At 46.7% G+C, this 27,517-nt stretch overlaps 1 protein-coding gene and 1 long non-coding RNA gene across 7 annotated transcripts in view; one reads left to right on the top strand and one right to left on the bottom strand.

The window, feature by feature from the left end:
• Positions 1 to 847, bottom strand: part of LOC137439908 (sarcoplasmic/endoplasmic reticulum calcium ATPase 2) — a 119,085-nt gene extending 118,238 nt beyond the window's left edge. The window contains exon 1 of one of the 2 annotated variants that reach the window (XM_068136134.2): positions 90 to 847. In XM_068136134.2, coding sequence (XP_067992235.1) covers positions 90 to 207 — 118 coding nt within the window. In that variant the 5' untranslated portion in view covers positions 208 to 847. The remainder of the gene's footprint in view (positions 1 to 89) is intronic. The other variant, XM_068136133.2, reaches the window with a different exon arrangement.
• LOC137415360 (uncharacterized) lies at positions 570 to 26,324 on the top strand. Of its 5 annotated transcripts, XR_013621364.1 has the most exons (5): positions 609 to 650; positions 6,974 to 7,076; positions 23,079 to 23,315; positions 23,558 to 23,680; positions 24,923 to 26,324. It is a non-coding gene; the product is annotated as an uncharacterized LOC137415360 (long non-coding RNA). The 5 variants fall into 5 exon arrangements; XR_013621367.1 differs by lacking the exon at positions 6,974 to 7,076 and having other exon boundaries at positions 570 to 650; positions 23,590 to 23,680; XR_013621363.1 differs by lacking the exon at positions 6,974 to 7,076 and having other exon boundaries at positions 570 to 650.
• Positions 26,325 to 27,517: the final 1,193 nt, after the last annotated feature.

The following is a 27,517-nucleotide window of genomic DNA, read 5'->3' as shown; positions in this document are numbered from 1 at the left end:
GAAATTCTGCATCAATGATCAAATCAATTCGGACACGTTCGCTCCGCCATGAATGGACCGGCGCGACCACGACGGCGACGAAGACCCACCGTTTGGACCGTATCTCTCTCTCGCCTTCTTCACTTGCTCCAGGCTGAGCCCCGTGGTCTCGTTCACGCCGAAGGATGACAACACCTCGTCCACGGTCTTGATGTGCGCGTTTTCCATCGTCGGGCAACGGAAGGACGACGCACCGTCGAGAGGGACAGAGACAGACAGGTACGACCAAGGTAAAGACGGCACCAAAGATCGAAATGGAAGACGACGGACCAGCGGCTTAGCGCAGGCTGCACGTTACGAGCAGGTAGACAAAGAGTTGCAGCAGTCGAAACGTAGCGATAGGTGATGAGGAAAAAGGCCGTCCAGGGTTTGGATGTTACCTCAGTGGGTCGGGGCAGCTGTGCTATCGGAAATGGATACCGGTTGTAGATAAAAGAAAGACAGGACAGAACAAGAGAGAGGGTGGGGGATAAAACTAAAATAAAAAAATAAAGACAAGGATAGATATATATAAGGAAGCCGGGGGAGGGGGTCGCTCAGCAATGAAGGGATGAAGAAGAAGAGTATACAATATCCGCAGTAACGACGCCTCTGCGGCCTTTATCTCTGAGGTAACGTGCTTTACTTCTTAATATCGCTCTCGCGTTCATTCGTTCCCCACGTCGTGGCCTATCTTTTCTCACTACTCCTTATTGTCATCTGTCTCGGCCGTACAGCCGGCTATTCAGGCCGTGTGAGCCACGCCGGCTACGATTTAACACGCTCTGAGCCGTGGCGACGCGCCGGATGTGGAATGCTCCGATTGGCTGCCGTAAGCCCACGTGATGGTTTCATCCGAAGATCTTTGGCTATCCACGTGGTCAAGCTGACGTTGGGATGCAGTTCTTTCTTCGTTATCATTTCATCATTTCGCGAATTTTTTTTGTCACAATTCTTTCTATTTTGACGTAAACGGTGAATCTCCGCTCGAGGCGGCTGTTTGAAAGCCTTCTCGATGTATTCTCATGTCAACCTGAAATCTCGCGATAATTCTGGGAGCAGCGAGATTACGATGAATGACGAACGTCTGCTGGAGGTTCACGAGGGTACTTTTTTGGGTCCCGCTGAAACGATACTTATGCTATGGTGAGGTAAAAGCACACGTGACTGCAATTCCAGCCACATAAACGCTTCAAAGCGGGCAACTCATGCTTTGGGACATCAGCCGTCATCCCAAAGGTTCTCTCAACACTTGTAGTTGTACGTACTAAGTAGACAGGTGATTGTAAAATTGTAGCCCCCCCCCCCCCGACCCCCACCCCCTTCTTAGTGAAACTCCCAAGGTTACCTCCATTCATTCATTCCTCTTCTTTACTGTCTGTGGAACCTACTGCCACATTCTCTTCAATCTCATTCTTCCCTCCAGGTCTTCAAGATAGCTGTTCACCACCATTTGAGGTAACCCTCACATCCAAAACCATGATCTTTTCTACCCTCTTTCACCCCTCCTGTCCCACCCCAAAATCCCAGTTTTTCCTCCTTGACAGTTTGCTTCTGTACCCATTTTGTCCATCCCCTGCGTCGGCGTCCTCCGATACCCCTCTTTTCTTCGTACCCGCAACCTTTGTTTCTGCTGATTGCGTCCTGAGCCATTCTGTGTTCCAGCAAACGAGCTCTCCCACGAGCCGACTTTACATACAACAAAAATCACCACCCATCGTGCATTTGCTCCCCAGAAATGAAAAACGAGCTTGAGGGAATATGTCTTGCATCCGCTGAAGATTTGACACAACCACGTCCACTGTGTTATGGACTCTTCAGAAGGAAGACATCTGTGCTGGAATCAAAAAGTTATTTGACAGCTGCATGAAGTACATAGAAGAAGGATGGAGATTTAATATGTAGAATCATTTTGATACGAATAAGTTTGTCTGCTGGGGGTGACAAAACTTTTGGGATCTCCCTCGTCGACAAGCAGGACTGATTTCACTTATGGGGGGGGGGGGGGTGCATGGTCTGAGATGCTTTGCTCCTGTTCGTGTGGCATAACGACAGCAGCTTGTATCAGGTTAACAATCACGATGGAGATTCTAATTTGAAAGTAGGCAGTACTCGGATAGAAACCCTCCTGTCCACAGGGATACCAGAGGAGGCCCTGTTGGGGAACACAGTAATGTCTGTTTTTTCCATGCACACAGTAATGTCTCTTTCTATTTGACAGGTCGGTGTTACCACATCCTGTGGGCTGGCAGGATAGCCTAGAGGTATGCACTCACCTCTGATCTGTGATCTCGGCTGGGTTTTAAACTCGACCCAGCTACAAACTGCCACCCTGGCATTCCACAGGCAGGCGATTCGTCAATTTGTGTGCCGTCCCTCAAATGGCCAGTACACTGGACGTCCCGTCTGCCGGAATTAGTTGGTGGACGTTAAAGATTCCACGGTGCCCTTCACGAAGAGTCGGCGAGCTATCGCCAGCACCCTGAACAAATTACAAATACCTCTATTGACTATCGCTGGGAATGCAACAGCAAACCTCCCAGTGTAATCCGTCTCATGAAGCTGCTTTGGCAGCACCGGATCTGTCTTCTGGCAGAATTGGTTGGTCATTACCACGTTCTACTGGCAATTAACAATTTGCATTTTCCACTTCCTTGATCATGACATCACGATGGATTTGGAGAATGAAAAATGAATGAATGATCGTTTTAAGGCCATTTTCCCCACTAGAGCAGGGGTTAGCCTTGCGGGCCCCATGACAATCATGGTTCCCTGTTTGAGGCAATGTTTTTATGGCCCTTCCTGACGCCAACCCTTGGTCATGCTCTTACCATGTGCAGGGATACCGTGTACCTATTCTAAATCGGGGTTCACACCATGATCATTCATCCCAGCAAGCTGGTACTCAATTAGCCGACCTCGGAAGGATGACAGGCTGAGTCAACCCCCCTGGCGTTAATTCAGCGATCAACCGGGATTCGAACCCAGGATCCTAGGATCCCAAGCCGGCACCCTAACCGCTAAGCCAACACCAGGCATTGGAGAATGCCAGAAATATATCGTAATTATAAGTTGCATTGAAAGATAAATAGCATTGATTTGTCTTTCATTACCGAGTACCTCATTGGTAGAATTTGATGAACACCAATTCTCTAACCTCCAAATAACGGTGACGTTTATTTTGTAGTTTTTAGCCTACATGCTCGATAATATAAATCGGCAAATCCTCTTTTAACGGCCCCAATTATTGCCATCTTGTGGGGTTGCCTATGGGTAATGATTCTCGCCCACGTCTTCATTTAACCGGCCGATCAGGCTCGACATTCAACTGTGGCTGACGTTTTTTTTTTTTGTTTTTTTTTCTTTTCTTTTTTTGTATACTGAATCGAGGCTCGTGAAAGAGCTAACATTTATTTCACAAACAAATCAACCAGACAAACAAAATATATAAAAAGAGGGAGCGGAAGACAAGATGGGGAGAGAAGGGGAAGCACACAAACACAACATTTGAGAGCAGGGAGAAGTGTGGGAGGGAGAGGGCTTGGGGGGAGGAGGCATGGGTAGGGGGGGGGGGGGGGAGAGGTATAAAACACAAGGGGACCAAGGACTTCCAGGACAGAAGTTGGTATTTCAAAAAAAAAAAAGTGTAGGATTTTGGGTGAAATTAGCGGGGGTAGAAAAGATCAAGGTTTTGGATGGGGGAAGATAAGAGATGGTGGTGAACAGCTGTTTTAAAGACGTGGAGTGGGATTGAAGAGCGTGAGGGAGTTTGTTCCAGAGGTGGGAGAAAAGAAGAATGAAGGAGTGAAGGTGAGCAGAAAGTCTTGATTTTGGCAGTTTAACCATAAGAGGGTTGCAGGAAGATCTTGTGCGACCTGTAGGAATATTTGGGGGACAGAGCCCAGAGAGAGCTTAAGGCCAGAGAGGAGTCGGTAGAAGACGGAAAGACCATCAACCTGCCTGCGGTGAGTGAGTGAGAGGCCCTTGGAGATAGCTTCATCGCGGGAGATTCCAATGATTCTGAACGCTTTGGTTTCAACAGCGTGAAGACGAGCTAGGTGTGAGGCAGGAGCACCGGCCCAGAGGGGAGAGCAGTATTCCATTGAGCTGCGGATGAAAGCCTGGTATGTGGTGAGGAGCTCAGGTGTGCCAAGGAAGGACCGCACGACGGAGGATGCCCAGTCGGTGACTGGCTTTGGAGGCCAGATTTGAAATGTGGTTTTCCCAGGAAAGATCATGGCAGATAGTGAGACCCAAAAGCTTGAGTGACAGAACTTCTTGGAGAGGATTATTCAGAAAGTGGATGGGAGGGTTGTCCAGTCGGTCTTTTCGGAGAGACATCGTAAGAGTGTGAGATTTGTCAGGATTGAAAGACACGTTCCACTTGTTTGCCCAGTGTTTGCCCAGTTTGAGTTTGAAATTTGTTCACGGTTCTGGCGGTAACTCACCTACTCTTCACGAAAGACACCGTACCATGACAGCTTTCCCATCCAATGACCAGGTGGCAGACGAGTCCTCTGTCTTAATGCCTGTCCGATGGGCAGCACACAGATTGACGCATCTCCCTGCATGTGGAACACCAGGGTAAGAGTTTATATTTGAATTGAGATTCAAACCTAGACCAGACAGCTCGAAGATGAGTGCGCAAACCTCTAAGCTATCCTGGCAGCCCAGGTGTAAGCAAATATCTCGCTTACCTAGGAAGCGAAGGTAACATCCAATGTTTATTACGTTTCATCCTTCGGAAACCCAAATCAAGCCAGCATTGGCAATTACACATTGTTCCGTTTATTTTAAATGGTGAAAAGAAAAAGTTCTTTAAGTGTCAAAAGAGAAAATTCTATAGTTCCTGAGAATCGTACGTGTGCACCATTGTTTATCGAAGAAAATGAAAATAATACGTTGTGTTCTCCTACTCCGCCTGGCTATAAATCTGAAATTTTAGTGCTCGTGACGCGCTCGTCAGATGGACAGCAACAGCATGTGCGATACTCAACTGACAGCACACGTGGAGGGCACCAGGAGACAGGGGATGTCGTCGCTACGTATATAGCTTCCACTGTCACAAAAAAGAATGCCTCTTTTTTTCCTGGCACGCTATGCCATCCATCAGTGTCCGCAATAGTATTCGTTGGCATTGTTACCTTCCCTCCTGCTCCTCCACTCCCGCGGACTATTTTTGCAGAGCAGTGAAAGTTTCTCTCTTCCACGGCGACAGTGCTTGCCAAATTTGGTCACGTCATTTGGTGGCTATAGTGCTCTCTCTTTCTCTCTCTCTCTGTCCTTATGGAACTCACTTCCACACTCCATAAAACATTCACGTGCTTGTCTGAGCCCAGCTACACCCCATCCCCTCGATGCCGGTTACGTGCGTCCACCTCGTTTGCTCTGTCCATGATTTTGCGTTTCAAACCTTCATTCCTTTTCTTTTGTTAATCATTCTCATCCACCTCGTCAATCATTTGCCGCTCTAATATGTAATATCGTTATTTGTGGTAATTATGTATCGGGCATGTATGTATTCGTGATGTTTTTTTAAATGAACTTTTATAAATTATCTTGGATTTAAATCCACCAGTTCAGAACTTATGAGCCATTTCAAATGCAAGAATGATTTTTGTTTTATTTCACTTTCTTTGCCTTTTGATTATTTTGTTCAAAATTTATGAACTTTTAATTGAAGTTGCTGGAAAAATTTTTAACTTTTTTTTATTTTTATCCACACGTGCACAAGCACATTAATTAATTCCACGGAAGATTTTAGATCCCGTATGTGTTTGACCTTTGCCTACTATAGTGTCCTTCTAGTTCATGAAAAGGCATTATGTCTACTAATGTCTTTGTCCTCTTTGTGATGTATGTACAAACTCTTCCATGTAATAATAAGATGGCCATTGTCCAAAATTATGTTTAAATTCAGAAATGTCGACACTTTTTATCACAACTCGGCATTTGGTCTTAAACAACTTGTATTAGGGTACTCTTCAAGGTCCAGGTGGATGCCAGAAGCAAATGTGGCCAAATGAGGAATTCCAGCACATTTATGACCACAACATCCTCTTTATCTACCTGCTGATGACTCCACCCTCTGCCATGACATCCCTCAGGCTGCAGCCTCTTCTCTCTCTTCAGACCTTGAAAAAAACCACAAGCCGGTCAAACGCGTGGAAAATGTCTTTTAATCGTGACAAATCTAACACCCCCACCTCTCTCCGAAAAGACCATCTGGCAACTGCACTCCCAGCCCCGTCTACTTTATTAACAATCCTCTCCAATAAGTTCTGTCACTCAAGCTTTTGGGTCTCACTATCTGCCATGATCTTTCCTGGGAAAACCACATTTCCAAGCTGGCCTCCAAAGCCAGTCGCCGACTGAGCATCCTCCGTTGTGCGAAGTCCTTCCTTGGCACACCTGAGCTCCTCACCACATACAAGGCTTTCATCCGCAGCTCAATGGAATCCTGCTCTCCCCTCTGGGCTGGTGCTCCTGCCTCACACCGAGCTCGGCTTCACGCTGTTGAAACCAAGGCTTTCAGAATCATTGTAATCTCCCGTGATGAAGATGACTCTGAGGGCCTTTCACTCGCTCACTGCAGGCAGGTTGGTGGTCTTTCTGTCTTCTACCGACTCCTCAACCGGCCTAGCTCCCCCAGCTCTGTCTGTGCTATGTCCCCCAAATTTTCCTTCAGGTCACACAAGATCTGCCAGCAACCCTCTAGTGGTGAAACTGCCAAAATCAAGACACTGCTCACTTATTGAAATCTCACGTTATAACACCACAAACAGACAGACAGACACGGCTCCTTTTATAATATAGATATCATTTCCTTAAAGTGAATGTTTGGCATAAGCGTAAAGTAATTAATTGTGATATTAGATATACGTCACTATTGTAATGTAACGTATATGTAACGCCACCTGCATTCACACCCCTTGACCTTTTTTCTCATTTTTAGCTGCGATGAGCAGCTCTATGAGAGGACCGCGTTGTTGTTCTTGTTGTTGGGGTGCCTTTTTGAATAGCGCATGCGCATACACTCGGACGTGCGTTGGTATGAGGTAAGATCATCGCGGACTATAATCGCGATTTGTTTGAAGAAACCAGAATAAATTTAACAACAAAGACAACATGAATGTTTTCATATCAATCTCGTTTCACAGAACGTGACACAAATTACGTGTAATTATTGAATAGCGCATGTGCATACACCCGGACTTCCCCGACCGACCAAGACCGTTTCAAATTATCCCACTGCCACCCAGAATTAACATTAATAAATAACATTATTGAATTAACATTAACAGAAATAACATTCACGTCCATACATTATATGTAATCAGTTGATGAAGCATGTTGCGTCGCAAAATGAAGGACAAGACCATAACTGAAATACAAAAAGACGCTAGTGCATGCGTATAATTTAATGACTGGTCGAATATTGCAACGGTCGCGCATATTGCAACGGATATCCCCATGATTCTACACGTCGCAGCTGTTGACCACACTGTGGTCATTTTTCCCTTGTTGTATTACAGCCTGAATTTAAAATGGCTTACATTGAGATTTTTTTGTCATGAATCTACACATAATACCCCATATTTTAGTGATGTCAATGTACGATAGAGCGCGCATAGCTGTAAGGACGAAGGACGGGAACAGTGGTGAGTTTGAGGTGAAGGTGGGAGTGCATCAGGGGTCCGTACTAAGTCCACTACTATTTGTAGCTGTGATGGAGGTGCTGGCTCAGAACGTAAAGGAGGGTTTACCATGGGAGTTGTTGTATGCAGATGGTCTGGTTTTCTCAAAAAAAACCAAAAAAAAAACATTTCCTTCTCTGTTCTTATTCGTTTATTCATTGGTCTTATTCGTTCGTTCGTTCTTCGATCACGTGTTTCACCCCCATTTCCCCAGATAGTTTTCACTGTTAAATTTAAAAATGTTGAAACTTTCCGCTGAAGTACTGTATTCTGTCGTATATTATAACACCTGTTTGTTCTTCTTCTTTAAAAGGGTGCTTTCGACTTGCTCACCAAATCTATTCATTCCAAAAAAAAATCCATCTCTTACAGTGCCTCTTTCATACATTCCCTAAACTCACCTGCACTCCACCCCCCCCCCCCCCCCCCTCCAGCGTCCTTAAACGTATTTTTGACTCGAAGGTCACAAGAAACTCATTTTGCAATAAATGTTCGTTTCCCATTAATCGTACACTTTCTAAAATCCAATCTCACCCCTCCCCTTCAAATCTTCCCCATCACCCCTCCCCTCCAAAACTTCCCCATCACCCCTCCCCTCGAAATCTTCCCCATCACCCATCCCTTTCAAATCTTCCCCCTTGCCCCTCCCCTCCAAATCTTCCCCATCACCCATCCCTTTAAAGTCTCCCCCCTTGCCCCTCCCCTCCAAATCTTCCCCATCACCCATCCCTTTAAAGTCTCCCCCCTTGCCCCTTCCCTCCTAAACTCCCCCCCTGAACCCCTCCCCTCATAAACTCTCCCCTCGCCCCTCCCTTTCAAATCTCCCCACCCTCATTTCTTCTCCATTTCCCCCCTCTCACCCCTCCTCCTCAAAGCATCCTCCCCGCTTATTCCCCCTTCCAACTCTCACCTCCATCTCCCCCAACCTTCTGCCTCGCTCTTCCCCCTCCTCAAATAACACCTCACTGTGCCTCACCCAATCACCATCAAACCTTTTTTCCACCCCATCCTTCCCTTTATCCAAGCTATTCTGAAATCTCTGACACACTGTCAACAGCTCTCCCTACCTCTTCCTCCTCTTCCACATCTTACCCTACCCCTCCCCCCCCCCCCCCCCCTGTTCTGTATCCGATGCTCCCCCTTCCTCTTCATTAACGGTATGGACCTCAAAGATCCGGGGCCTTCACTCAAACTTGACTGATCTCTCCATTCAGGTTGCTTCTGACAAACCAGACGTGATCTGCTCAACAGAAACTTTCCTCCTTCATGATGTCTCTGATTCCTTAGTATCTCTCCCGGGTTACTCCCTCCTCCGGTATGATAGACCTGAGCCTCGTCCTGGAGGTGGGGTTGCTATCTTTATCAAAAACTCTCTTCCACACTCGCCCTGCATTGCCCTCTCTCCACCTCACCCCCAGGAATACCTCTGGCTACGGCTTCCCCTTCGATCCCACCTTTTGTTCATATGTGTGTTGTACCGTCCACCAAACAGTGAAGACTCCATCTACATCTCGCTGTCTGATAATATGGACCAACTTCTATCTACTCATCCCAACTCTCTCTTCCTCATATGTGGTGATTTCAATTGTCACCATGCCAGTTGGCTGGGTGTGGGTAACTCTATCACCAGCCATGGCTCCTCAGCAAAGGACTTCTGCGACTCACTGGGACTGACACAATCTATCAATTTCCCGACCCGGATCTCAGTCAACGGAGCAGCTTCTCTTCTGGATTTGGTTTTGACTAACTTCCCTGCAAATGTCTGCTGCTCTTCTTCTGCTCCAATCGGCTCATCTGATCATATGCTTGTTAAAGTGGACATCTCTCTGACCAGACCATTCTCAGAGAGCCTCCTCAGCATCGATGAGTCTGGCATTTCACTCAGGCCAACTGGCATGGTCTTCAAGCAGCCATCAATCATCTGGACTGGTCTCCCATCTCTACCGCCTCTGACATCAACTCATCCTGGGAATTCTTCCAAAGTAAATTGCTCTCTCTCATGCACAGATTTATCCCATCTTGTCTTCAGTTGTCATACCCTTCCTCCCGTCCATGGTACATGGAATCTTGTGGTGAGGCTGTTTCCCAGAAACAACTTGCCTTCGTCTCCTGGAAAGCAAATCCAACGGAAGGAAATCTCATTTCCTTTCACAAAGCTCAAAACAAGTCTGTGTACACCCTCAGGACAGCCAGGAAACAATATCTCTCCATTCTCAAGACCAAACTCTCTTATCTGTCTCCCTCTTCCAAATCCTGGTGGCGTCTGGTCAAATCTGTTTCTGGTGTTTGTTCCCCCTCCATCCCCTCCCTTACCTCAAACGGCTACACAGCTGACTCCGCACGTGAAAAAGCTGAATGCCTCAACTCTGTGTTTGCCTCTAAATCTTGTGTCCCAAACCCATCCCTCTCTGTGCCCACCATACCCAGTCGTACCCAGCTGCTCCTGGACTCTGTGTCCTTTCCCCCTGACAAGGTGGAAAAGTTTCTGTCAACCCTCGACTCTGATTCTGCAACTGGACCTGACGGCATCAGCCCACGGGTCCTAAAATCCTGTTCTTCTGCTCTTTCACTCCCTCTCTCTGTTCTCTTCACCCTCTCTTTTGCTCAACTTCATCTGCCATCTGCTTGGAAATCAGTCAACATCACCGCTTCACACAAAAAATGTGCAAAAACAGATCCTAGCAACTACAGACCAATCAGCCTTCTCCCAATTATCAGCAAAGTCATGGAATCCATCATTGCTTCGGATATGAAATCTTTCCTCTTCTCCAATGGCTTGATCTCTGATCATCAATTTGGTTTCAGACCAGGTCACTCTTCTCTGGACATGCTGCTTCTGCTGTCTCAACAATGGATGGAGGTCCTCAATGCCAAACAGGAAATTAGAGCTGTCTCCCTTGACATATCATGTGCCTTCGATACGGTCTGGCACCCTGCCCTGCTCACCAAACTCTCCTCCTATGGTATCCATGGAAATCTCCACGCATGGCTTTCGGACTTCCTCTCTAGTCGTAGTCAACGTGTGGCCCTGAATGGGTTTCTATCATCTCCTCTTCCTGTTCAGGCTGGAGTTCCCCAAGGCAGTGTTCTGGGCCCTGTGCTTTTTCTGGTCTTCATCAATGATCTCTCTGACTCCCTTGAAAATCCTCGCTATCTCTTTGCTGATGACTCCACTCTCTGCCGCTCCATTCCTCATCCCTCAGATCGGCAGTCTGCAGCCTCCTCACTCTCTGCAGACTTGGACAAAATCACAGACTGGTCAAACAAGTGGAACATGTCTTTCAATCCTGACAAATCTCACACTCTTATGATGTTTCTCCGAAAAGACCGACTGGACAACCCTCCCATCCACTTTCTGAATAATCCTCTCCAATAATTTCTGTCACTCAAGCTTTTGGGTCTCACTATCTGCCATGATCTTTCCTGGGAAAACCACATTTCAAATCTGGCCTCCAAAGCCAGTCGCCGACTGGGCATCCTCCGTCGTGCGAAGACCTTCCTTGGCACACCTGAGCTCCTCACCACATACAAGGTTTTCATCTGCAGCTCAATGGAATACTACTCTCCCCTCTGGGCTGGTGCTCCTGCCTCACACCTAGCTCGTCTTCACGCTGTTGAAACCAAAGCGTTCAGGATCATTGGAATCTCCCGCGATGAAGCTATCTCTGAGGGCCTTTCACTTACTCACCGCAGGCAGGTTGGTGGTCTTTCCGTCTTCTACTGACTCCTCTCCGGCCTTGCTCCCCCAGCTCTCTCTGGGCTCTGTCCCCCAAATATTCCTACAGGTCACACAAGATCTGCCTGTAACCCTCTTATGGTTAAACTGCCAAAATCAAGACTCTCTGCTCACCTTCACTCCTTCATTCCTCTTTTCTCCCGCCTCTGGAACAAACTCCCTCACTCTCTTCAATCCCACTCCTCCCTACAGGTCTTTAAAGCAGCTGTTCACCACCATCTCTTATCTTCCCCCATCCAAAACCTTGATCTTTTCTACCCCCACTGATTTCACCCCAAATCCACTTTTTTGAAATACCGACTGAATCGGCCGACGGCACGCCCCTTACCGAGGGGGGTTTAATCCCCTCGTCGTTAAGCTGGCCTTCTCCATTCCTGGACCCACCCCGCTCCTCTGTGGGATAGGATTGGCCAAGGTGATTGGTCAAGGATTCCCGGACACCTACGCCAATCCCTCCACAAAGCAGGTGGGTGGCCCCGCTCGAATCCCGGACAAGATGGTAATTGCCGAGCGGTTTAGCAATCCAGAATCCCAGCTGTTAGCAAAGGACTAACCCGATTCATAAGCGGTTCTGCCGAAATCGTGCCACAGGTACTCAATTGAAAAAAATCACGAAAGCGATCGGACGAGAAAGAAACCAAAGTACGGAGGAACAGGTATTTATTAACTATTATTTACAAAACCAAAGAAACCAAAGGAGAGGAAAAGAAACTAAAGTAATTTACAGAAGAAGAAGAAGAAGAAGACACAGTGCAATTCTTAGAACAAGCTTAACTTATACCCCAGGGACAACACAAAGGACAGACCACGGACTTACACGACAAAGGGAAATTGCAGGCAGGAATGGCTCAGGGAGCGAACGGTCCAGGCCGGAGGATTAGGTTCAGGTCCGTGCAGAATGGCAGGGCTGGAGGCGAGCGGCCGCCGACTCCCCGCACTCTGGTTCACATGGCGGGGTTGCTCGTGGCAGCGCGTCAAAGCTGCACGCGGCAGGGGTTGTTTGAAGCAGCGTCTCTCTCTCTCGTACCTCACTCCACAGAACTCCGAACTTGGTCAACACTCAAGCGCCTCCCTCCACAGAACTGCTTGGTTCGTGCTCCCTCACTCATCTGCATAAGCAGTCCCTCACTCCTCCTTTTATTGCCCGCCCCGAAATCAAGCCGCGGGCTACGAGGGCACGCCTCCCGGGTCGCTCACCGCGGTGCTGATTGGCTGTTATGGCTGGCTGACTCCACCTCTGATGACTATGAGGTGCCATGCCCCCCTTCTTCTCTGAGATGAGCACATGGCAATGGCGACTTGCAGGAATGGAAAACCACTCGCACCCTTTTGAAGGGAAAATGGGCCTACTCTTATTTGATTGATGCAACGTAGATTCATCTATTGGAAACGTGGCCTTACCCTGAAACACATAATAATGAAATAACTACGAAAGGGGTCCTATGATTTGCTACGTGTTGCAATGTGGACTAACTAAGGTGCAATTATTTCATTTAACAGCCAATTAAGGGGAAATGTACACAGGGGTTATTTATAAGGGATTTTACGACTAAATTTACAAAGTGAATGTTCTAAAAACCGCAACAGAATACTGCTCTCCCCTCTGGGCTGATGCTCCTGCCTCACACATAGCTCGTCTTCACGCTGTTGAAACCAAAGCATTCAGGATCATTGGAATCTCCCGCGATGAAGCTATCTCTGAGGGCCTTTCACTTACTCACCGCAGGCAGGTTGGTGGTCTTTCCGTCTTCTACCGACTCCTCTCCGGCCTTGCTCCCCCAGCTCTCTCTGGGCTCTGTCCCCCAAATATTCCTACAGGTCGCACAAGATCTGCCTGTAACCCTTTTATGGTTAAACTGCCAAAATCAAGACTCTCTGCTCACCTTCACTCCTTCATTCCTCTTTTCTCCCGCCTCTGGAACAAACTCCCTCACTCTCGTCAATCCACTCCTCCCTACAGGTCTTTAAAACAGCTGTTCACCACCATCTCCTATCTTCCCCCATCCAAAACCTTGATCTTTTCTACCCCCACTGATTTCACCCCAAATCCACTTTTTTGAAATACCGACTTGTTTCCTGGAAGTCCTTGGTGTCCTTGTGTTTTGTGCTTCTCCCAATGCCCCCCTTCTCACGCCGCCTCCCCCCAAGCCCTCTCCCTCCCACACATCTCCCTATGTCCCTGCTCTCAAATGTTGTGTTTGTGTGCTTCCCCTTCTCTCCCCATCTTGTCTACCGCTCCCCTTTTTGTATACTTTGTTTGTCTGTTTGATTTGTTTGTGTGATAAATGTTAGCGCTTTCACGAGCCTCGATTCTTAATACAAAAAAATTTATCTGGTGTTGATTGGGGAGAGTAGGGATGGACTGAAGGAGAAGATGAACAAGTGGAAGGAATGTATGGAGGCAAAAGGTCTGAAGGTGAATATCGGAAAGACAAAGGTGATGGCAAGTGGTAAAGCATGTGGTGAGGTGGAAAGAACTGGGAAGTGGCCATGTGCTGTGTGCAGGAAGGGTGTCGGAGTGAACTCCAATGTACAATGTGCGCTGAGTGGGTTCATCAAAAATTCAGTGGTCTGAGAGGGTCATTAACCAGTTTTGCAGCTACATTCAAGTGTAAGGTGTGCACAGAGGGAGCTGCAGTGGAGGAAATGTTGAGTTGGATCTTGGAGACCGTGTGAAGCTGGAAGGTGTGAAAACATGTTGCTACTTAGGAGACATGCTGAATGGAGAATGTGGATCAGACTCAGCAACAGTTGCTCGAGTGAGATGTGCATGGAAGAAGTTTCGGGAACTGAGTGGCGTGCTGATGAGGAGGGGAGTGTCGTTGAAGCTGAAGGGAAAGGTGTATGCTGCATGTGTGAGAAGTGTTATGATTTATGGGAGCGAGACATGGGTAATGAACGTAGAGCAGCAATGAAGGCTGGAAAGGGTGGAAATGCGAATGGTTCGGTGGATGTGTGGAGTATCGTTGAGAGAGAGGAAGACAAATGATGAATTGCGAAAGATGATGGGAATAGAGCCTGTGATGGATGCTGTGAAGAGGAACAGGTTGAGATGGTTTGGTCAAGTGCTGAGGTAGGATGAAAGTGACTGGTTGAGAAGAATGATGGAAATGAATGTAGAAGGAAGTAGAGGAAAGGGAAGACCGAGAAAGACGGGTAAAGGTGGTGGAAGAAGAAATGCGGGCAAGGGGGTTAACAAGGGGAGATGTAGAAAATAGGGCTAAATGGAGAAGATTGTCACGGGGCCCGCAAGGCTAATCCCCGCTCTGGCAGGGAAAATGGCCTTAAAATGCCTGTTGTTGTTGTTGTTGTTGTATATATAATCAACACATCACAGTTAACTAATAGTGCATGCAGGTACGGGCCCAGATGCTGCACTGACCCTATCAAATTTGAGGCTGTCTGCTTGCCCGACGATCTTACGTTCTGGCCTCCCATCTAACCCCTTCCAAAGCAGGGCACACTCTTTGAATTTTCTAAAACTTCTCTTGGGGAAAGAACGAACTTTCCCATGCGTATCCACTGTGCATATTGCAAAATGTCGAAGATTTTCCTTCAGAATCATCGGCCTCGGATGACATCTCGGTCGCCGTATTGTGCAGTGTCACGTACATGCAAAAATATGCTTAATTGGTTACTGGAAGAGTTGCAATGGGGATTATGCATAAGACGTGCGCTGTGATTGGATAATATTTAACACAAAATAACTCGATTTTCGTTAGGTTTTTTTCATATTTCTCTCTTTTGTGCACACTGTGCTCTTGACAAGTTTCACAGATTTATTGAAAGATATTTATTGACAACATGTAAGTATATTATGTAGTTGCAGTATGGCGGTCACAAAAGTGAATGATTTCTGGGGTCAGCATGCAGCCTAATCCAATTTCCTTTGATCTTCCTTGAGAGTTTTTTTTTTTTTTGTACACAGGATCGAGGCTCGTGAAAGAGCTAACATTTATCACACAAAAAATCAAAACACACACAAAGTATTGTTGCGGTTTTCCGAAGCCCGTTCCCTTACAAAGGGGAGATTAAGCCCCTTTTTCTCTCTGGGTTTCCGAACCACGAGACTGAGTCGCCACTTCCGGGCAGACGTGGAAAAGGGTCTCGGGACAATTTCGTACGTACCTTAAGTACCCACGCCGCAGCGGAAGCGTGGATCGAGTCTCGCACGAACCACGCGTAATTGAGTACACCCGAACGGATGGCGTACCACGTGGCCCGTGCTGTTACCTTGCTATTGAACCCGATCAGAGCGATCTAATTCATACCACGCGAGGACAATGATGGAGAGACAAAAGCGGTCGAATCAAAGGAATAACACGATTTAATTATTATTTACACAATGTACAATGGTTTGGAAGAAGAAGAGACACAGGGCAGTCTTAATCAGTCTTAACTCATTTACCCAGACAATGGGCCCACTTACACACACAGGGAGATGAAGGAAGAATGTTCACGCGCCGAACGCACCGGCTTTGGTCGCTCCAGGAACAGCTTACCTGGCGTGGCCCTTTGGCGGTCACAGCACATATCCCGGCGAAGGCAGGCAGGCGGGAAAATCCTCGCGGCGCATATCTCAGCAAAGGCAGGCAGGAGGTAATATATGCACGTCTGTGGCCTGGCACAGCTGTCTTTCACAGCGCAATTAATACAACTGAGCGCTTTCACTCTCGTAACTGACACAGCGCAACTCGTCTGCACTCCTCGGGGATCTGACTCCAGCTCAACTGAGAACTCAACTCGTAACTCATGGGCTGCGCCACTCTCATAACTGAACTCCAACTGAGGACCCCGACTCATAACTCGTCTGCCTCACAACCTGCCCTCCAACTCATAAATGAGGTGGGGGCTCCGGGCACAGGGTTATATTGCCCCGCCCTAGCCAGAATCGAATGTTCCAAACCCCGCCTTTTGCCGCAGTGGTAAGTCACTCCCCTCGAGCCCTGATTGGCGGCTCACGCATACCGTTGGCTCCTCCTCCACCTTCCTTCGCCCTTGATCGACTTGTTCAGGCCTGCCTCGTGGTATTTCGCACCAAAACCAAAAGCATGGAGGCATCGTAAAGGACCTAATTCTCATTATTCTACTCAACGCAAAACTAAACACAGGAAAGGTCTACGCTTACATTTACGAAGAAATAACTGAGCTTTAACGAGGCTACATGTTGTAGTGTAACTAAACTGGGAGGGGAAATTAACCTTTATTATAAAAACACAAAACCGCAACAGTATATAATAAAGGGAGCGGAAGACAAGATGGGGAGAGAAGGGGAAGCACACAAACACAACATTTGAGAGCAGGGATGTCTCTACAACTTGATTGGAGTCCACCTGTGGCCAATTCAATTGTTTGGACATGGTTTAGAAAGAAACACACCTTTATATACAAGGTCCCACAGTTGACAGTGCATGTCAGAGTAGAAACTCTACCATGAAGACAAATAAACTGTCCGTAGAACTTCGAGATGCAGTGCCGATAGAAAGTCCACACTTTTCAAAATTGCCTTATAGCCTGGAATTAAATTGCATTCAATCAGACTTTTCCACCTTTATTTACACATCGTAACCCACAACTTTCAAGCGAAAACAAATTCGACAAACCTCAGAACATTAATTTAAAATACAGAAAATTCATTAAAAATACAAAACTAGCTTATCTTGTTTGGATAAGTGTCCATCCCCCTGGGTTAATACTTGGTGGAAGCACCTTTGACAGCAATTACAGCTGTGAGTCTGTTGGGATAGGTCTCTACCAACTTTACACACCTTGACTGGGCAATATTTGTCCATTTTTCTGTCCACAACTGTTCAAGCTCAGTTATGTTGCGTGGGGAGTGTTGATGGGCAGCAATCTTCAATCATGCCACAGATTTTCGATTGGATTTACTTCGGTGCTCTGACTGGGCCACTCGAGGACATTTATCTTTTCGTTCCTTAGCCACTCCAGTGTAGCTTTGATTGTGTGTTTCAGGTCATTGTCATTCTGAAAGGTGAACTTCCGTCGTAATTTCAGCTTTCTTGCAGAGGGCAACAAAACTATCCTCTCGGATTTTTCTGTATTTTGCTCCATCCATTTTCCCTTCTATCCTTACAAGTGCTCCAGTCTCTGCTGATAAGAAACATCCCCATAATATGATGCTGCCTCCACCATGGGCACTGTATAATTGTGAGGATGCACAGATCTGGGGAAAAAAAAAAAAAAAAAAAAAGATCTGGGGAAGGGTATAAAACACTTTCTCGAGGGTTGAAAGTTCCTAAGGGCACAGTGAGCTCCATTATTCAGAAATGGAAAGAATATGCAACTACCCAGTCTCTTCATAGAGCTGACCATTTGACCAAACAGCAACCAGGCAAGCAGGACCTTGGTCAGGGAGGTGAAGAAGAATCAAATGACCACTCTGACAGAACTGCAAAATTGCTGGGCTGAGATGGGAGAACCTGCCGGAAGGACAACACCTCTGCAGCACTTCACAAATCTAGGCTTTATGGGAGAGTGGCCAGATGGAAGCCACTGCTGAGAAAAAGGCACATGATAGCATACCTGAAGTTTGTAAAAAGACATCTGAAAGGCTCTGAGAGCATGAGGCAAAATATTCCGTGGTCTGATGAGAGGAAATTGAACTTTTTGGCCTGAATGGAAAGCTCTACGTCTGTCAGAAACTGAGCACAACTCGTCACCCATCTAACACCATCCCAACCGTAAAGCATGGTGGTGGTAGCATCATGCTATGGGGATGCTTTTCAGTGGCAGGGACTGGGAGACTTGTAAGGATAGAGGGAACAATGAATGGAGCCAAATACAGGCAAATCATTGAGGAGAACCTGCTTCAGAGTGCAAAAGACCTTAGACTGCGGTAAATATTTATGTTCCAACTAGACAATGACCCCAAGCATACATCCAAAGCAACACTGGATGGCTTGAATCCCATTTCACAAGAATGTGAAAGTCCTTGAGTGGCCCAGCCAAAGCACAGACTTGAATCCCATTGAGAATCTGTGGAAAGACTTGAAGATTGCTGTTCACCGACGCTCCCCATCCAACTTGACAAAGCTTGAGCAAATCTGCAAGGAAGAATGGGAGAAACTCCCCAAATCCAGATGTGCAAAGCTGATACAGACATACCTAAGAAGACTCATCTGTAATCACTGCCGAAGGCGCTTCTCCGAAGTATTGACTTTGGGGGTTGAATACATATCTAACTTAGATATTTCTGTATTTCATTTTAAATTATTTGTAAAACTTTCTATAAAAAATAATTGAATGTTGACATTATGTGATATAATGTGGATGTTAGTGACAAAGAATCTCAATTTAATCTATTTTTATTTCGGGCTGTAACACCAAAATGTGAAAATGTCGAGGGGTGTGAATACTTTCTGAACACAATGTAGATGGCGTCTATTACATAAGCGACGCATATCTAATATCACAATTGATTACTTTATGCTTATGCTAAACATTCATTTTAAGAAAATAATATGCTCTATTATATTTAGCCATTTCCACAACAATATATGTGTGTGTCATTGGTTGTTTTCTCGACAACAATCTATGTGTGTGTCATTGGTTGTTTTCTCTATATGCGAATTTCAGAAGCTGGAACGTAGCCCTCCCAGGTCTTGGTGTGTGTGTGTGTGTGTGTGTGTGTGTGTGTGTGTGTGTGTGTGTGTGTGTGTGTGTGTGTGTGTGTGTGTGTGTGTGTAAATAGCCTTTTTTTTTTTTGTGTACAGAGTCGAGGCTCGTGAAAGAGCTAACATTTATCAAACAAACAAATCAAACAAGCAAACAAAGTATATAAAAAGGGGAGCGGTCGACAAGATGGGGAGAGAAGGGGAGGAAGCACACAAACACAACATTTGAGAGCAGGGACATCGGGAGATGTTTTTGGAGGGAGAGGGCCTGGGGGGAGGCAGGATAGGTATAAAACGCAAGGACACCAAGGACTTCCAGGAAAGAAGTCAAAAGTCACCTCAAAAAAGTGGATTTGGGGTGAAATTAGCGGGGGTAGAAAAGATCAAGGTTTTGGATTGGGGAAGATAAGAGATGGTGGTGAACAGCCGTTTTAAAGACCTGGAGGGAGGAGTGGGATTGAAGAGAGTGAGGGAGTTTGTTCCAGAGGCGGGAGAAAAGAGGAATGAAGGAGTGAAGGTGAGCAGAGAGTCTTGATTTTGGCAGTTTAACCATAAGAGGGTTGCAGGCAGATCTTGTGCGACCTGCAGAAATATTTGGGGGACAGAGCCCAGAGAGAGCTGGGGGAGCAAGGCCGGAGAGGAGTCGGTAGAAGACGGAAAGACCACCAACCTGCCTGCGGTGATTAAGTGAAAGGCCTTCGGAGATAGCGTCATCGCGGGAGATTCCAATGATTCTGAACGCTTTGGTTTCAACAGCGTAAAGACGAGCTAGGTGTGAGGCAGGAGCACCAGCCCAGAGGGGAGAGCAGTACTCCATTGATAAGTCAAATGAGTGCCAGTGCCAGTCAAATGAGTGCCAGTCAAAGCGGTACTCCAATGAGTGCCAAGATAAGTCAAAAAGCTTCTTTATTTTGTACTAGCAGAAGTACCCGGCATTGCCGGGCGGGGGAGGGGAGGGGAGGAGAGGGGGGGAGGGGCGAAGAGGGGGGGAGGGGAGGAGAGGGGGGAGGGATGGGAGGGGGAGAATGGGTGGGAGGGGGAGGGGGGAGGAGAAAGGAGAGGGGGGGGAGGGTGAGGGGAGAAGGGGAGGGGGTAGGGTGGAGGGGGAAGGGAGGGGAGGACAGAGGGGGGAGGGGAAGGGGGGAGGGAAAGGGGGAGGGAAGGGGAGGACCAGTCAACAGTGACGTTGCAGTTCTCATGGTCGGAGAGCAGCACAACAATCGCGACATCGTCCTGCATCTTCGCAACAGCACGAAGCGGATTTTGGAGACTCACCGATCCTGTGACGCCCTCCAGTACCGGCGTTGCCGGGCGGGGGAAGGGAGGACCCGTACATTACACACATTACAACATTACACACACACAAACTGTGTTTTATGTTCAATGGTCTGGCGGCGGGGATGGAACATCACGTGATCGCTATGAGCGAATCAGCCCGCTGCTCTGCCACTAGGTCAGATTCCGTGTATAATATTCCTCGCTGAAATGCGCTGAGGTAAATATGAATAAAAAATATGGATCTCATCAAATATTTTTAGGTAGGCCATGTCCTTCCCAGGCTCAATGGCCATGTCTGTGCCAAATATCAAGTACGTGAGCCTCTCCGTTTAGGAGTCTATCGGTAACATTACACACACACAAACTGTGTTTTATGTTCAATGGTCTGGCGGTATGGAGACAAAAGGTCTGAAGGTGAATATCGGAAAGACGAAGGTGATGGCAAGTGGTAAAGCATGTGGTGAGGTGGAAATAACTGGGAAGTGGCCGTGTGCTGTGTGCAGGAAGGGTGTCGGAGTGAACTCCATTCAATGTACAATGTGCGCTGAGTGGGTTCATCAAAAATGTAGTGGTCTAAGAGGGTCATTTACCAGTGTGGCAGCTACATTCAAATGTAAGGTGTGCACAGAGGGAGCTGCAGATGGAGGAAATGTTGAGTTGGATCTTGGAGACGGCGTGAAGGTGGAAGGTGTGAAAACATTTTGCTACCTCGGAGACATGCTGAATGGAGAAGGTGGATCAGACTCGGCAACGGTTGCTCGAGTGAGATGTGCATGGAAGAAGTTTCGGGAACTGAGTGGCGTGCTGATGAGGAGGAGAGTGTCGCTGAAGCTGAAGGGAAAGGTGTATGCTGCATGTGTGAGAAGTGTTATGATTTATGGGAGCGAGACATGGGTAATAAACGTAGAGCAGCAACGAAGGCTGGAAAGGGTGGAAATGCGAATGGTTCGATGGATGTGCGGAGTATCGTTGAGAGAGAGGAAGACAAATGATGAAATGCGAAAGATGATGGGAATATTGCCTGTGATTGATGCTGTGAAGAGGAACAGGTTGAGATGGTTTGGTCATGTGTTGAGGAAGGATGAAAGTGACTGGTTGAGAAGAGTGATGGAAGTTAATGTAGAAGGAAGTAGAGGACGGGGAAGACCGAGAAAGACTTGGCTAAAGATGGTGGAAGAAGAAATGCGGGCAAGGGGGTTAACAAGGAGAGATGCAGAAAATAGGGCAAAATGGAGAAGATTGTCATGGGGACCGCAAGGCTAACCCCCGCTCTAGCAGGGAAAATGGCCTTAAAATGCATGTTGTTGTTGTTGTTGTTGGTCTGGCGGTGGGAATGGAACATCACGTGATCGCTCTGAGCGAATCAGCGCGCTGCTCTGCCACCGCCTCAGATTCCGTGTATAATATTCCTCGCTGAAAAAAAATCTATGTGAAACATGCTACTATCTATGCTAAATCATGCTAAATCATGCTAAATGCTAATCATGCTAAAATCTATGCTACTTGCTGTGAGTTTATGGCAGCAAGGAACATCACGTGATCGCTCTGAGAGAATCAGCGCGCTGCTCTGCCACCGCCTCAGATTCCGTGTATAATATTCCTCGCTGAAAAAAATATGGATCTAAAGATGAAAGAAAAAAAAACCTATGTGGTGTGAATGGCAATGTTCCTCGCTGAAATGTGAAAAAAGGCAATCGCTTTTCGCTCTGAATTACGTGCGAACGCGTAACTGTGAGTTTATGGCGGCAAGGAACATCACGTGATCACTCTGAGCGAATCAGCGCGCTGCTCTGCCACCGCCTCAGATTCCATGCATAATATTCCTCGCTGAAATGCGCTGAGGTAAAAATATGGTAAAAAAATATTATGAAATTTTTTTTTTTAGGTCGGCCATGTTCTTCCCAGGCTCAATGGCCATGTCTATGCCAAATATCAAGCACGTGAGCCTCTCCGTTTAGGAGTCTATCGGTAACATTATACACACACACACACACACACACAAACTGTGTTTTATATATACTAGGGCGTGCCCGCACGTACCGGCACGCCCGTACGTGCTTGCCCGTACGTGCGTGCAAAAAAACATGTGTGCAAACAACAACAACAAAAAAAAACTTTGAAACCACGTGGCAGTAACGACCACAGAACCCCCCCCTCTATTTACATGAAATGGTTTGGTCCATTCGCAACGACCACAGAACCCCCCCCCCCCCCCCCCCCCCTCTATTTACATGAAATGGTTTGGTCCATTCGCAAAGCCAAAGCGAACGGCTTGCGAGTACGGTGACCATACCTTGGGAACCACTTGTCCGATTAATTTCAAACCTTGAAAAGGCACATCCTCGGGTCCCCAGCAATATACCTGGCAAGTTTCAAGTATATCGGACCGGTAGTTGTCGAGAAACAGCGGTCGCATACATACAGACAGACAGACACACACACACACACAGATTACTGGAATTATAGATAGATAGATAATGGGATATTGGATTAATAAGAATATATTTTGCAGTTTATCTCGGGATTGTCACTTCAGTGAAACTCGACTCACTGAGTGTATGCCCTTTGGAAGATATGTCCTATTGAGTAACCACAATGGGTAACAGCACTCCCGCTGATTGCAGGGAACATTGTGGGGACCCAAGAGATTATGCCAGGAATTGAGTGGTGTCTAAACGGCTGGTTTTTTTTTCCCTCTCTTTCTACTGCATGCAGGCCCTCCACCTGTCTGTAAAAGCCATCATGGTTCAGATAGAACCACTTTGCCACTGACATCAGCATCCCTCGAGAAGAAAGCTAGCACCACCTGCCAAATGCAATGGGATCTGGCCACCGGCCTGGTTGCCTCATGAATGTGGACAGGCCTGCAACTTTGAAAATAGGCTGAAGGAATAAGAGTTATGGATATACTCCCACAATCCTTCCCTCTCCCCAAGACCATCACACCACAAAGTGAGTATAAATATTATGTTACATTTAATTATTGTTTACTCCAAGACCTATTTTAAGGGAATAGCTCAATGTAATTGTCCTACATGACGTAAGCTGCGTATTCTTGCCACAAGTGCTGTCAAGACAAAAACACCTTGATTATGTTTATGGATTTGCTGTTTATTGGTAGCTATATCCAAAGTAACTTAGTATAACTTTTTATTGACACTTCACAGCTCTTAATGATTTTCTGTGGTGTTCAGTGCAATGGAGTAGAGGGATGTGTTCTTTGCAGGGCTGTGGCTCCAGCGCCAACCTTCACTTCTGGACACAGTATGGGATATGGCCTTTCACAAAATTGATAGGCCTGGACGCTTAAGCAAGAGGTATCGACATAGGACCTGTTGTTTTCCCCATCCCAGATATATACGCATCGTCTTTTTCACTCTCTGAAGTTTTCCATCGTTTTTGAATTATGTCCCCTTGTTTCCAAGTTCCCATGATTATTGTGTTTGAGTTGTTCCCAAACCTGTTCACAAATTTCTCATCTCTCCATTGGCCATTCCTATTAATTCAGTTTTTCCATGAGCTTCAATATGTTATGTGTGTAAAATGAATTCTTTATTTTTCTTTTTTTTTGAATACTTACTCAAGGCTCGTGTGTAAGAGCTAACACATAGAACATATAATAAAGGGAGCAGGAGACGAGAGGTGGCGAGAGAAGGAAGCACAACAACAATCGGGAACAGGAACATCAGGAGATACAGGATAAACAGGTTGGACACTACAGGGGCTTTCAGGAATCAAAACAGGGAATTTGTAGGAGGTAGGTTTGGGGTTGATTAATGGGGGAAGAAAAGATCAAGGTTTTGGATGGGGGAAGATATGAGATGGTGGTGAACAGCTGTTTTGAAGACATGGAGGGGGGAGTGGGATTAAAGAGAGTGTGGGAGTTTGCTTCAGAGGTGGGAAAAAAGAGGAATGAAAGAGTGAAGGTGAGCAGAGAGTCTTCATTTTGGCAGTTTCACCAGAAAAGGATTGCTGGCAGATCTTGTGCGTCCTGAAGGAATATTTGGGGGACAGAGCACAGACAGAGCTGGGGGAGCTAGGCCGGAGAGGAGTCGGTAGAAGACAGAAAGACCACCAACCTGCCTGCAGTGAGTGAGTGAAAGCCCCTCAGAGTCAGCTTCATCTGACTCTTCATCATTAGAGTAAGATTCCAATGATTCTGAAAGCTTTGGTTTCAACAGCGTGAAGCCGAGCTAGGTGTGAGGCAGGTACACCAGCCCAGAGGGGAGAGCAGTACTCCATCAAGCTGCAGATGAAAGTTTTTTTTAATGTGGTGAGGAGCTCAGAAGTGCCAAGGAAGGACTTTGCAAGATTGAGGATGCCCAGTCGGCGACTGGCTTTGGAAGCCAGCTTGGAAATGTGGTTTTCCCAGGAAAGATCATGGCAGATAGTGAGACCTAAAAGCTTGAGTGACAGAAATTCTTCGAGAGGATTGTTCAGAAAGTATGTGGGTGGGTTGTCCAGACGGTTTTTACGGAGAGATACAGTGAGAGTGTGAGATTTGTTAGGATTGAGACATGTTCCACTTGTTTGACCAGTTTGTGATTTTTTTTTTCCAGGTCTGCAGAGAGTGAGACGGCTGCAGCCTGCCGATCTGAGGGTTGAGATACGGAGCGGCAGAGAGTGGTGTCATCAGCAAAGAGATAGAGAGGATTTTTCAGAGAGTCGGAGAGATCATTAATAAAAAAAACCCCACCTTTGGAGGCCATTTTTCCCCACAGAGCCAGGGGTTGGCCTTTTTAGGGCACCTTGGTGCCCTTTTTGAAGCAATGTTTTATGGCCGGATGCCCTTTCTGCTGCCAACCCTGTTAGGCTCCTCTTGCGACACACAGGGAATTACCAGTGAACTGGTACTCAATTTGCCGACCTCGGAAGGATGACAGGCTGAGTCAACCCCCCTGGTGTTAATTCAGCGATCAGCCGGGATTCAAACTCAGGATCCTTAGATTCCAAGCCAGCACCCTAACCGCTAAGCCAACACCATGAGTCGGAGAGATCATTAATGAAGATTAGAAAAAGCACAGGGCACACAACACTGCCTTGAGGAACTCCAGCCTGTACAGGAAGAAGAAATGAGAGAATTCCATTTTGAGCCACATGTTGACTACAACAGAGCAGAAAAAGTCTGCGAGCCATGAGTGGAGGTTTCCATGGATACCATAAGAGGAGAGTTTGGTGAGTGGAGCGGATGAGGAGGTGAAGGCAAGTTGTTTCAGGGCAACTGCCTTACCAAAGGCTTCAGTGTACCATTGACGGGAGGAAGGGTTTGACAACTGAAGACGAGATGGGATAAATCTGTGCATGACAGTGAGCAAATTTCTCTGGATTTCTACAATATAGTTTTACATTTATCTTAAAAAGCTATAATGGCTTTCTGTTAAACATTTCTTATGTTATAGACACTAGTGAGATACCCGTGCTGTGCACGGGTTGGAGACCAGAAGCAAACAGGCAATGCAGATACGGCGAATGCTAAAGCATGAAACCAATAAATTCCACATTCCTGTAGCATCCTCAGTCACATGTCAGACATGGACAGCAAGTTAGTGAAGGATTTCCATGAAAAACGTACCCGTTCGCAAAAAAACGGGTACGTTCACGTATAGAAACATCGATCGTGGGTCCGTGGCGAATCTGCATATTGCGATCCGCGAAGTTCACGTTTAGAAAGTAGAAACCATCACAGCATGTCGTCATTTGCTTGAACTCGATATCTCTTTTTTTTTTTCATTCCAAACAACATAACTCCAATCACAAATTTATCACAAAATAAACTTTTAACAACATTGTTAATGTTTCCTTCATTGTAAAAACTACCAAGTCAACAGTTAAAACGATTTTGAGTCGATAGGTCTTATGGCCTTGGCAAGATCAATGGAGACAGCGATCTGTTAGCATATACACTGCCCAAATAGCTATGTGGAATTCTCTCATGTAGAGATTAAACTCACGTCGTTTGAACTTTGGCTGAGGTCATTATTTACTTTTAATGATGTTTATATACACGCAACAACACAACGGGCATTTTAAGGCCATTTTCTCTGCTAGAGCAGGGGTTAGCCATAATCAAAAAGAAGATAATTGGTTTGGGTCATCCTTTCCGCATATCTCGTGAGATTGTGAGTTGGACAGACGACCGTGATGGCGGGGAGGGGGTTGGCATTCTCTCAAGCAGGGATTCAACCCATGTCCTTATAAAAGGTCTTTGTCCGAGGTCACCGAGTCCGATCGGTGCAGCCGATCGGTGCAGCCATGCAGCGATCGGTGCAGCCGTTTGTGCGGCACCTGGGAAAATATCGTTATGCGGGAGTCCAAACCTGAAAATGCTGGAGGCCAAAGCTGAAATTGGAAAAACAATATACCATATTTTACTCCAGGAGATCCCAGGATTACCCACCCAAAATATCGTTGCGATCGGTTCAGCCGTTTTTGCAGTACCTTTGAATGGACAGACAGACAGACAGACGGACAGACGGGCATTTGGTGAATTATAGTAAGATTACAGTGGATTGAACAATGACTGATGTAGCATTCCTTATAGATTAGATGGGAATTTATTTGGCCAGGGTGATGGGTTGTATTCTGATTTCCCTTTGCGGGTGATGGGTGATGGCCATGATGTACCGGTTCCCTTTGTGGGTGGCTGGCAGGGGCCCAACCACATCTACTGCCACCCGCTCAAGCGGCGCTCCCACGTTGTACACCTGGAGTGGGGCCTTGCGCACACGTGGGGGTCCCTTCTTACCACGGCAGACGTCACAGAATCTCACCCAATTTTGAATGTCCCTGCCTGAATTCACCCAGTAGAACCTCTGCCACAATTTGGACAATGTTTTGGCCACGCCCAAATGTCCCATTGTCCTAGTCCCATGTACGTGCCCTATAACCACTTCCTTCAATTTGTCCGGTACAACTATCAACCAGGAATCTACATCGCCCGTTGGTGTGACCCACTTTCTATACAAATGGCCATCCTTCAAACCCAAGATCTGCCATTGTGCCCAATGGGCCTTTACCTGGGCCCTGTGTGGAGCAAATGATTCCCAAGAAGGTCTCCAAAACCATGAAACCTAGCAGCCACAAACTTTGCATGCATACACCTAGACCCCCAACAGATTGCAATGATGAAAACTGGGTGTTTGGGTGTGTTATAA

The sequence above is a fragment of the Myxine glutinosa genome, chromosome 14, assembly GCF_964187855.1.
Source record: "Myxine glutinosa chromosome 14, kmMyxGlut1.1, whole genome shotgun sequence".
In the NCBI taxonomy this organism is placed as follows: Eukaryota; Metazoa; Chordata; class Myxini; order Myxiniformes; family Myxinidae; genus Myxine; species Myxine glutinosa.
Note: the sequence above shows the minus strand (reverse complement) of the source record. Positions and strands in the feature narration are given on the sequence as shown.